At 40.4% G+C, this 12,876-nt stretch overlaps 1 protein-coding gene across 1 annotated transcript in view; it reads left to right on the top strand.

Annotated features, from left to right (window-relative positions):
* Positions 1 to 5,442: 5,442 nt before the first annotated feature.
* PDE6B (phosphodiesterase 6B) overlaps positions 5,443 to 12,876 on the top strand; it is a 103,433-nt gene continuing 95,999 nt past the window's right edge. The window contains exon 1 of the mRNA XM_044278160.1: positions 5,443 to 5,922. Coding sequence (XP_044134095.1) covers positions 5,452 to 5,922 — 471 coding nt within the window. The 5' untranslated portion in view covers positions 5,443 to 5,451. The remainder of the gene's footprint in view (positions 5,923 to 12,876) is intronic.

Raw genomic sequence — 12,876 nt, 5'->3', positions numbered from 1 at the left:
TATAAGTCACCCCTATACAGCCCATAGTAGTAATAAGGCCCCCTTTAGTAGCCCCAGTTTTTAAAAAAGCCCTGCTGCAGTGCCTATAATATAATGCCCCCTGTATTATAATGCCCCACAGGTACCACAGAGTATGTTTTTACAAGTATATGTATCAGTATCTCAATATTAGTATCCTAAATATCCGGATAGGAGTAGTGGTGCTCTTATCCTTACTACTATTGTTACTATTCATATCCAGATATTTAGGAAACTGGTGCTGATCTCATATATACAGAACACACCCAAAATTCTTCTAGGTGCCCCCAGGAGGAAGCTGGGTGAAACATACCACGGGGTGGTTGCTCACCCCCTGGACCCTGAGTCTGTTTTCTACCATACATTTTTCATTATGTAGCAAGCTTGTATACAATTGTAATACGGATGCCTTCTTTTATTACCTGATATTATGTTGCACTGCATATACAGATGTTGATGTAATTATTAATCTCTCACTCTTGGGATTTATGCATTTGAGTGAGAGTTTGTAAAGTTTGGTATTTTCCCCCCTATCTATTTATGAGAAAATCAACATTACTGAAGAGTTTCATTTTACCACTTGCCCCTAGTAGTTGGTTGGTGGATAATCAGACCTGGTGTCTGGGAGGTGGGGTTTTGACTACATTGTGAGTTCATACTGCACATTTGTAATGTTTTTAATCCAATTACATTTTATGATGAAATAAAGGATGTATTCATATCTAATGTGTGAGATTGTGTTTTGGGTCGTTTTGTGCATTTTTAAAGTAGGTATTTTTTCCTTTTTTCAGTGTTTAGTTTCCAATGTGTCCAATTGTGGTTTTTTTTCAAGGCAACTGTTGAAAATGTTATTACAAAGATTCTGTTTTGTAGCACACACTAGTGTACCTAGAAGAAATCCCTGTATCAGAATCATGTGCCTGAGACCACTTGGTACCCCGCCAATCAGCTGTTAGACGAGGCCTTGAGCGCCGCAGCCTGTTCCTAGGCCAGTTACATAACCGTACATTTCCGGTACTGTAGAGTAGAACTCATTTCTATGTGAATGCATATTTGTTGACACAGTACCTGTATGTAGTCAACTGTACACAGTTTTCAACTGCATCACAACTGAGGTGCATCCAACCATGGACATGAGGAGCAGCTGTTACAGCCAGGGACAGAGACACATCATCACAGCACTGAGGCCAGGTCCTATTGACACCTCCATGTTTGCTCCTGTCTGGTTTCCACATCAGGCGCTTAATCACCCTCCACATACATCTCAATGGACTTCTTCCCATAGCCAACAGAAACATAGCAGAGTTTTGCTTCCACTCCGCCTCCCTTCTTTCATAGGAGTAAACTGCAGCAATGTCATGCTGTCTTTAATGAGTCTTGGTGAGAGAAGCCACACATTGGATCAGTTGCTAACCTGCATCAAGCAGCAAATTTCCCACTGACTGTCTCCCCACCAACCACAGTTTAACCACCTCCCGACCGCCTAACGCAGGGATGCGTCCTGCTGGGCGGCCGGGTTATTCCTCCTTGATGCATCTACGTGTCATCTCGCGAGACGCGAGATGACGCGCACATGCAACCCGCACATGCGCAGTGCGGGTCAGTAAAAGGCGCACAAGGAGTTGGTCACCAGCCTGCCAGCCAATGATCAGCGCTGGCAGGTTGGTGACTTTTAAAATAACGAACCACCAGCCATATAAGGCCTCTTTCACACTTGCGTTGTCCGGATCCGGCTTGTACTCCACTTGCCGGAATTACACGCCGGATCCGGAAAAACGCAAGTGTACTAAAAGCATTTGAAGACGGATCCGTCTTCAAAATGCTTTCAGTGTTACTATGGCAGCCAGGACGCTATTAAAGTCCTGGTTGCCATAGTAGGAGCGGGGAGCGGGGGAGCGGCTCCCGGGGCGCTCCAGAATGACGTCAGAGCGCCCCATGCGCATGGATGACGTGCCATGCGATCACGTCATTCATGCGCCTGGGGCGCCCTGACGTCACTCTGGAGCACCCCGGGAGCCGCACGGATGGTAAGTATGCTGCTCCCCACTACACTTTACCATGGCTGCCGGGACTTTAGCGTCCCGGCAGCCATGGTAACCACTCTAAAAAAGCTAAACGTCGGTTCCGGCAATGCGCCGAAACGACGTTTAGCTTAAGGCCGGATCCGGATCAATGCCTTTCAATGGGCATTAATTCCGGATCCGGCCTTGCGGCAAGTCTTCAGGATTTTTGGCCGGAGCAAAAAGCGCAGCATGCTGCGGTATTTTCTCCGGCCAAAAAACGTTCCGGTCCTGAACTGAAGACATCCTGATGCATCCTGAACGGATTTCACTCCATTCAGAATGCATTAGGATAAAACTGATCAGGATTCTTCCGGCATAGAGCCCCGACGACGGAACTCTATGCCGGAAGAAAATAACGCAGGTGTGAAAGAGCCCTAACACATTATATTTATAAATATAATGTGTTAAATGGCTTCTGTGCTCCTCTGCTGGTCCTTTTCGTCGGTTGGTCCCAGCAGAGAGCACAAATCACAGTGAGTACACCAAGCACTACATATTTAGCCCCAGATCACCCCCCCATCACCCCAACTAACCCCTTGATCACCCCTGTCAATCACTAGTGAAAGGGAAAAAAGTGATCAGTAATATCACCAGTATTGACTGTTAGGTTTAGGATAGTTTAGGCCCCTTTGTTAGGTAGTTAGCGATCGTTTAGCGCCCAGCCCACCGCACCGCAGTCACTGATTCGCTGATTAGTGTATCGCTAATTAGCATTGGTACTTTTATAGTATCTGTAAGTGATCATATAATAGTAGATCTATAATAGTATTAGTGTCCCCTTAGCTCGCCCTCCACCCAAAACGCAGTGTTTGCCCGATCAGGCCTGATCGGTCGCCCACACGTGCGTTCACCCACTCCCGTCCCGCCTCGCCCCAGTGACAATTTTTTTTTTTTTTATCACTGCACAATCACTACACAAGCGCTGCGGCGATAAAAAAATCTGTTTTGATATTTTTTATCAATCGCAGCGGCTTCCTGTACTTTTTTTTTTACCTTCTAGGTGGACCAACCGATGAACCAGCTGCAGCACTGATGTGCATTCTGACAGAAGCATTGAGCTGCTGTCAGATTACACAAAAGTCAGTGTATGCGGCGCTGCAAGACGAGATTTCTCCTCTGCAGTAAAAAAGATACGTTTGCCGAGGCTTATGAGCTTATGATGCTTTGGCAAACACTTTGTATATAAAAAAATATATATATAATAAAATTCCGGCAATGATTTATTCATCCACATCGATTGATGTGAATGGAGAAATCGGGTTTGCCAGGGCATACCGGCTGAGTGGGTTTGGATGTTGGGCGGAGCTCCTATGTCCTGACAGACGCCTTTCCCCTTTATTTTTATTTTTTTGCACATTTTTTAGCATAGATTTTTTCATCCACATTGATCGATGCAAATGAAGAAATCTGTGCCGTTCATTTTTTCTTTCAGCCCAGAGGCTGAACGAAAAAAATATATCTTATTACCTGTATGCTCAATATAAGGAGAATAGCAGAAACTCCTAATGCTGGCCATACATGTAATGATTGCGGAGACCCTCAAATGCCAGGGCAGTACAAACACCCCACAAATGACCCCATTTTGGAAAGAAGACACCCCAAGGTATTCGCTGAGGGGCATATTGAGTCCATGAAAGATTGAACTTTTTGTCACAAGTTAGTGGACTTTGTGAGAAAAAAAAAAAAAAAAGAAGCAATTTCCGCTAACTTGTGCCAAAAAAAAAACCTTCCATGAACTCGCCATGCCCCTCACGGAATACCTTGGGGTGTCTTCTTTCCAAAATGGGGTCACATGTGGGGTATTTATACTGCCCTGGCATTTTAGGGGCCTTAAAGCGTGAGAAGAAGTCTGGAATCCAAATGAGTAAAAATGCCCTGTGAAATCCTAAAAGTACTCATTGGAATTTGGGCCCCTTTGCGCATCTTGGCTGCAAAAAAGTGTCACTCATGTGGTATCGCCGTACTCAGGAGAAGTGGGGTGTTTCTACTGTCTGGGCATTGTAGAACCTCAGGAAACATGACAGGTGCTAAGAAAGTCAAAGTGCGTAAATTAATTTTTTTGCACCATAGTTTGTAAACGCTATAACTTTTACCCAAACCAATAAATATACACTTATTACTTTTTTTTAATCAAAGACATGTAGAACAATAAATTTTGAGAAAAATGTATATAGAAATGTAGTTTTATTTGAAAAATTTTACAACAGAAAATGAAATTTTTCATTTTTTGGCAAAAATTTCGGTCATTTTTGATTAACCACCTCCCGTCTGCCCATTGACTATAAACGTCCAGGAGGTGGATCTCTATTTCTGACAGCACGTTTTAAAACGTCCTGCAGCTTTCCCCTCTGTGCTCTGCCCCTGTACATAGAAACTCTGTGACTAAGCTCCCTCCTGACAGCCAAGAACATGGAGCTTTACCCTGAGATCTTTTTTGCTGGTCTCCTGTTCTTCTGACATTAACATAATGTATTCGTACAGACACAGGCAGGCATCTGCCCCTGTAAAAGGCATAATTTTTTCAAGTAGAATCAATTCAGACCTGAAAGGATTTTTTTTTAACCTATTTGTTGGAATTAAACCTGAAACTAATTTCAAGAAGCTCTCTCATCTCTATATAGAGGCAATGAAAAAAGTATAAAGGAAAACTCCAACACCCAGATTGTGTTGTGTTCTGTTTAGAAGTTACTTATACAATACTTCCTTCTTTGCAAACTGGTATATTCTTATCAAGAGAATGCAAGAGAATTGTTCAGTACATAATTAACCAGTAAAGTAATAATTACATTACATAGATTTATAATTTTGTAATGTACATTCATATTTAATATTGATATACACATTGCATATTAACATGTTAATATTGGAACTAGAAATATTCATACCAGTGAATGCAAATAACAGACACATGTCTGCTGCAGATAATACCATCTGAGTGTCTGTTTAATTAAATCCTAAGTAGCTTGGTTTAAGATGCATTGCACAGACACATCTAATGAGTCCAACTGTATGCACCGTATACTGTTCATGGTTGAAGTCACACCAGAGACTGAAAAGTGATGCATACTGTACTTTTTCATGTTTGGTTAATTTGAATTTTGTATCAAAATTTATAACAGAAGTGATAGAATATGACAGGTGATTGAAAGATTTAGCGTGAGTCACCTGATCTTTTTGACTTGAGCAGATCTGTCCTCCCAAGGACTCACCTTCAGCATTATTAAGTATATGCTTTGCTGATTACAGTGAGATTAATACACACTTGACACATTCTCATGTTACTAACAGAGTGTCAACCTGGGTCTCATCACCTAAACCACAATATTTGATACAAGAAAGATTCTTTGTAAATTTGGTGATATCTTTCAAAATGAGTCTTAAAAAGGAGGATGTGGTGGCATTTTTGGAAAAGAATCCGGCATTCACTGATAAATATTTCAAGAAGAAACTCAAGCCAGAGACTATAGCAACTGCGTTTGGCCGGAAAGGTCTGGCTGTTGATTTTGCTACATTCCGTGAACTTGTTCAGGTAGAAGAAAGCGAAATCCTCTTTGAACTTATAAAAGACATGCAAGAAAGTATAAACATGGAAAAAGTTGTATTTAAGACTCTAAGGAGAATCAGTTGTCTTATTCATGCAGATCGATGTAGTCTCTTCATGTACAGGCAAAGAAATGGTACTGCTGAGTTAGCCACAAGACTTTTCAATATCCAGATGGACAGTAAATTAGAGGATTGTCTGGTACCACCTGACAGCGAAATTGTGTTTCCTTTGGATATTGGCATTGTAGGACATGTTGCACACACAAAGAAAACCATTAACATCAAGGACGTTTCTGAGGTATGTAAAAAACTATACCTGTACTCTACTATGTCATTTGTCCAAATATAATGTTACAACTTCTACGTGTATCATGAGGTTCTAAAATTGGTTAAAAATGCTTTGGTTGGTCAAGAAATTTTATTCGAAATTATATAATAATATAAGTAATCATCATCTTCATGTTCCTTGAGATTATGTAATTAAATTACATTACTGCTGACTTTGCTGTTTAGATGGTGGTAACTTGCAATCCACTAAAACAGTAAGAAAAATAACCTAATGACATGGAAAAACAGCTGGAAAAAGCTGTTCAGTGTTTTATGTCACACAGTATAGCAGGGACCATCCTTATTTCATTTTAGGAGTTTTGGATTAGTCTCTTCAATGTCACTACTTTGCATATAATTAATCAGAAGAAAGGTTCCTGTATGATCCAAATATTCCAGGCCTTATTTTCAGGCTTCCATTAAAATCAAACACCAAATAACTACCACTTACACATTTTATGCATGCTTGGTGCTCTTAGTCATAGCAAATGACAAGCGCGCATTTTATACAGGTAGTAGCCAATCAATGAACGGCATTAGAAATAGTGTGCCAACAACAGACATATAAATAGGTATACAAAATCTATATTTTGAAATATAAAATTAGTTCTCTAATAATGGAAATATAAAGATGGCATGCTGTATTGGAGCAACCTCCATTTTAATAGACAAACAATTCCGTTTAGTCCTTATTATTTCCTAATTGGAGTGCTCTTTAATGTATTGATTGGGTGACATCAAGCAGCAAAGAGGAGTGCTAGACAGCAGGGCTGTATTTACCACTAGGCACTAGAGGTCCAGTTCCTAGGGCAGCACTAGCTGTTTATATTAAAGATTACACATATAATTTTTTTTACCACACCCTCGCTCCTCACCTCCACCAGACTTAATAGTAATATCTTTTTAGGTGGGGAAGGTGGGTTTCAAATAAAAGTTGCATGGTAGTGAGTGAGGGAGAGGGACTAAGACATTCAATGCTCCTCCATGTTCTCTGCAGTAAGAAATGATCAGTCTCACGTCTGAGGAAACAAGTCAGCAGCACGTAGAAGCATCTTCCAGTCCCCAGATGTTGATCCCAACCCTCTGGAAGTTGTAGCTCCTATGTGTGTCCAACTGTGTTTAACTCCTGAAGCTCTGGTTTCAACCTCTCTCCTTCCCTCTCTTTCTGTGCCATGCAGGCAGTGTATGTGTAGCTCTCCTTGTGCCCTATTACGCAGTCTCCTCCTATGCCACTCATTTACCAGCTTCAGCTCTTCCACTCCTCCCAGTATGCCCCCCCCCCCCGAACACTATCCTTTCGTCATTTCTTGCATATGTGTACTATAGATTCAAGGCCTCTGTTTCCATCACATTCAGAGCCTACATTTGATGTATACCCAGGAAAAGATCCCTGTGTACACACCAAACATATCCATGCAGCTCGAATCCCCCGACAGAGGCAAAAAAAAATGTCCTTTTGGCCTTTGTTGGTCCAGTATGCAGTATGAATAGTTGACCAGGCTATTCCAAACAATAAAACTACATAGTCTAGTTTTTTCTGTATTTTACAATGGCAGCCTATCAGCTACATATCCTACTATATTCCTATGTCAGCGGTATTGTTACCCAGTTATGGTGTGGTCTTATCCAGTAACAGTTTGGTTGTCTCACTAAAGGCCCCTTTACACAGAACAATTTAACAGGCGATTGTCAGAAAGGAAACAATTCTTTCTGGCAATCGTCTGCCCGTCAGTGAAGGCGACCACTGCTATTACATGCAGCGATCTCCTCCACAGTATGAGAAGGAGCAATCGCTAATGCCATTGCTCCTCCCCATACAGAATCATTGTTTTGACCTGCCCATTTGAACAATTGGTCAACTGATAGTGATATTAAGTTTTACGTTTAAAGGATAGTAGAGATTAACCGCCTGAATAGAGAAAATGTTAAAATATAACTTTTGTTTCTTATTAAAAATCTGTGACTAAACCACAATGTAAATCAGTTTCAGGCTGGTTAGAGGATTAATATATATCACAGGAAGCATATGTTTGGTTCCTTTATGCTCCCTACCCACCAAACAGGGAATGATGTGGTTTCTTGTACGTACTAGCTGGAACAACCTGTTATGCGCTGTCACCTAGCCTAACATCTAATGGGGTAGGATCCTACACAGAGGGACACCACTGTCAGATCTGATCATCTTCCCTGCGTATTATCGGACAGATAAACGCTCGCAGTGCTTCCTGTCCTTGGAGAAACACACCTAATTATAACACCTCTGTCAAAAAAGAGCTCACTGCCATCAGCCAAACCAGCACAATCAGTTGCTGGAGATGGCTGCACTAGTTAAAGTTGCATGCAGGATCTCTACCCCTCTTCCAGCAATTTGTAGCATTCCACTTGACGCCTTTTTGCGCTGCTATAAGTCTATTGCAGCGCTTCATCAGGAGTGAGTGCCTCGTATTACACAGGTCAAGTAAAGAATGCTGCACGGTACTGATGGTGCGTGTGCAGGCTGCAGCCTCCGGCTCTATCACGGACGATTTAGAATGTGGTTTAGCCACGGATTTTTAATAAGAAACTCAAAAGTTATATTTTAATGTTTATTCTATTCAGGAGGTTAATCTCTGTCCATATGAATGTGAACGAATGTGAACATAAATATATTTATCTGATGCTTCCCTTGCTGCATTTTCCCACTATCCAATGTGTTTTTAATGGGCATCTTATAAAGCTACATTCATATCTCTGACACTTAAGTCGGGTAGTCTTTTCCAGAAGAGGAACAGACTACTGGAGTTACCGTATCTGGCATAGCCTGGCACCAACATATACCGCCAAACACCCCCGAATCCTTATTGACTATAATGGGATTCAACGGGGATCCAGCGTTTTTCCGGCATAAATGCCAGCGTTCTGCTGTGTGTGGTGGTGTCCGATATGGTAACTCCGGCAACCTGTTCATCTGACTTCTATAAGACTACCAGAGTTAGGTGCCGCACATGTGAACCTACCCTAACTTTCTTTGTCAGTTGTGTGTAAAATTCTAAATAATAACATTGCTATTGTTTTGTATTCAATTTGACTATTGTGCAGTATTTTGCTATTTAATGAGGAGTTGGTTGTATGTTATTAATTGTGAGTAGTAAGAGGGGATATGTTTCGTCAAAGTGACAGTTACCACGCCCCTTTTACACGCCCCCTTTTATATAGCTTGATATAAATTTTATATAAAATTTATAGTGTTTGATATAAAGTTTATAGTTTGATATAAAGTTTATATCTCTTGATATTAAGTTTATATCGCTTGATATTGTTTGATATAAAGAGTATTCGTCCCTTTTAAAATTTATAGGTCTAGCTATTAAAATTTATAGTGCGAGCTATTAAAATTTATAGTGTTTGCTATTAAAATTTATAGTGCAAGCTATTAAAATGTATAGTGCGAGCTATTAAAATTTATAGTGCGAGCCCGTCGAGAACCCGGTCATAATGATGTCCCGCTGTGTCTTTATAGAATAAACCGGCTGTAAATTGGGACACTAAAGTTTGTGAATAATAATTTATTAGGGACTCTATATACGCTCTATACGTATAAGAGTTGTCGTTTCTTGAAATCAACGTGTCGCCGAGCGTTATATCCAGTTGATTAAAAAGACTCGCTATAGGGTAGTTAATAAGTGCAACGCGGGATACTTCTGGTATGGGTGTGTTATCAGGACTAACGATTTTGCAAACGACGTGTAACAATGTGTTATTAAGGTCGTAATAATATCCCCCTGCTGCCCGTGATGTAGAATTCCAAAGGGGCATTGTCAGTGATTGCTGCGATTGGCTGCACCTCTACATAAAGCGATTTTTCAATGCTTGTTTGGGTAGGGGGTATTTGAAAGATATCCAGCTCTGATTTGACGTACTCGGCGGATGCGTCATGCACGAAAGCCATAGCGGCTGCCTAGAAGATGTCACTCGGTGAGCGACTTCTTGTTTTCTGGCGGCGACATCTCTTAGGTTGTGCTATTTTATTCATAAAAGTTGGTAAGACAATGGCAGCGCGTTCACGTTTTCTTTTACGCATTTTTTTACGTATTTGTACGACACCAGAGCCCTCCTGGTTCTGAGCCGACCTATTTCTACGATCCATAAAGGCTGTCGAAGCCGTAGTGACGTAGTGACGTCTTTAGCGATGTTACGGGCGGCTGATTTCACGTGAGGTTTTGCAAGCTCCACACCTTTCTTAAATAGGGGAACGACACGGCGGAACAGACCCCGAAATAACCCAGCGAGTCCAGAACCATGCATGAATTCAGTACCGTGAAAGCCGTCCAAGCCATGACCGGCTTGCGTTATGTAATAATGCGTATACGTGTCCGGGTCACCGTACACTCTCTGGGACAACATTTTAGTGCGTCGTCACCGCCCGCGGTCTAAAGTGTAATCGCACAATAGTCTTACCGTATTTGAATTTAACAGGTTTAGCCTGATCCGTCAGTATCGATATTGTAACCGTGTCAAAATGATGTTTACAAACAGGTATATAGTCCGGACGGTGATACTTTTGCGTGACTATATCACCATTTTTACCGCCTAACTCGACAGTTCTTAAAAGTTGGACGTAACTATCGCCAACAAGTTGATGTTGGACGATATCGGTACATACAAACAATGTATAAAAACCGGCTTTAATATCGGAATTAATTTTTTTCTCTTTTGATGAAACTTTTGATGAAACTAGAGCAAGCCCCTTTATACCACCAACATGATGTTCTAAAACAGGTAAGCCGGGTCCTTTGTAGCGGAGAGTGATGTGCTCGGTGTCGACATTCTTGACATTCCCCAACTTCACACAAGGCATGAACTTGTATGCTGGTGAATTCAGTACATAAACGGTTCTGTCAATATCGTCGTATCTTAGACGCAATTGATCGGGGGGTATTTTTATAGATTCAAGTTTGCTATTAATGGCTTTGATAAGATCTTGCATATTGGAGTAATAACCCGATTTAACAAAAAGCTCGCTGATCGTCTCGTCGCGCTGTGCGATGTAGAATACACCATCTCCGGGGCCAAAGGTTTCCCACGTATGTTGATACTGAATCTCCACTAAAGCCACTTCGTAAGGGCCGCGAAGACGCAGCGCTTTTGCTAACTTAGTGGTGTAATCGGCGATGCTGTTTTCGGGATAAAGTTTGGCGGAGGCGTTGCAGGGCAGCGTGATAAAAAAAACGATCTGTCCTCTATAGTTTACAGACGCATCAACTGTTTTTCAGGCACCCAAGAGTTAAACTTGTCAGGGTAACCTATCCACTTTACAAAACACAACATTTTACCCCGAACTTTCTTCTTTTTCAGTATTTTTTCTATCCTGTAAACGCGTAGCTTGTCGAGAGTTACTTTTTGGACTTCTTCCGGGTAGAACGAGCCTTCAATGAACTCATCGGACAGGTCTTTCAGCTTATAAAGGGGTCTGAGGCCCCTAGTGTTTACAGCGTGAATTTTAAATATCTCGTCCGTATAGGTTTGTTCATACCCCTTTGTAAAAACACCCTTATAACAAACAATTCTGACGTGATCACCTATTTTTAATACCTGTTTAACTTTTTTAATAGTACCGTAGCACCCGTAGATATTTTTCCAATTGGTTAAAGAGTTCTCTTTTGTCACATCGACGGGTCAACGCCTTATAGTTCTGTGGTATGTGTGGTTATAACTATACACCAAGTCTTGTAACTTGTCGATGTAGCTGTACGTGTTTTGTTCTCTAAGATAGCGCCACATTTTAGTTTTCAGCATTCTATTAAAATGCTCGACCAACGCTGCCTTAACAGCGTTTGCAGTTAAAAAATAATGTATTTTATAGATTTCACAAAGACGTCTCATAGGTTTGTTTATAAACTCACGGCCCCGATCAGTCTGGAGCTTTCGGGGGGTTCGGCCGCTTAACTTAAATATCTGCTCAAAAGCGGTAGCCACGGTAGCACCGGACTTATTTGAAAGGACCGAAACCCAGGCATATTTAGATAGAATATCAACGACCGTCAGCAGGTATTTTACACCATTATTTTCTTTAGAAAAATCCATCATCGACACAAGATCTGCCTGCCATTGAGCAGAAAAAATGACTGTATTGTGCGATCATTTGTAACAAAGCGCATTAAACGCTTATGTATACGATGCTGTAATTACAAGCAAACGTGCCTGTCCCTACGTGAATGTTGCAAATAACAAAATGAATAAAGCTTTTTAACCGAATTATATTTGTCATCGTTTGATTTTAATACTATTATATTAAAATATCAGGCACTATACATTTTAATATCAAACACTATAAATGTAATAGCAAACACTATAAATTTTAATAGCTCGCACTATAAATTTTAAAAGCAAACACTATAAATGTTAATAGCTAGACCTATAAATTTTAATAGCTAGACCTATAAATTTTAAAAGCAAACACTATAAATTTTAATAGCTAAACCTATAAATTTTAAAAGCAAACACTATAAATTTTAATAGCTCGCACTATAAATTTTAATAGCTAGACCTATAAATTTTAATAGCTAGACCTATAAATTTTAATAGCAAACACTATAAATTTTAATAGCTCGCACTATAAATTTTAATAGCTAGACGTATAAATTTTAAAAGGGACGAATACTCTTTATATCAAACAATATCAATCTATATAAACTTAATATCAAGCGATATAAACTTTATATCAAACTATAAACTTTATATCAAACACTATAAATTTTATATAAAATTTATATCAAGCTATATAAAAGGGGGCGTGTAAAAGGGGCGTGGTACCTGTCACTTTGACGAAACATATCCCCTCTTACTACTATTGTGCCCCCAATGGTATTTTAAATGCTGTTCAGATTGGCTATTGCCTGTATAAAATGTGCACATATCTTAATCGCTTGAAATGCATAAGCGGTAT

This window comes from Bufo gargarizans, chromosome 1, assembly GCF_014858855.1.
Source record: "Bufo gargarizans isolate SCDJY-AF-19 chromosome 1, ASM1485885v1, whole genome shotgun sequence".
Lineage (NCBI taxonomy): Eukaryota > Metazoa > Chordata > Amphibia > Anura > Bufonidae > Bufo > Bufo gargarizans.
The sequence above is the reverse complement of the archived record's forward strand: the minus strand, read 5'-3'. Positions and strand labels throughout refer to the sequence as shown.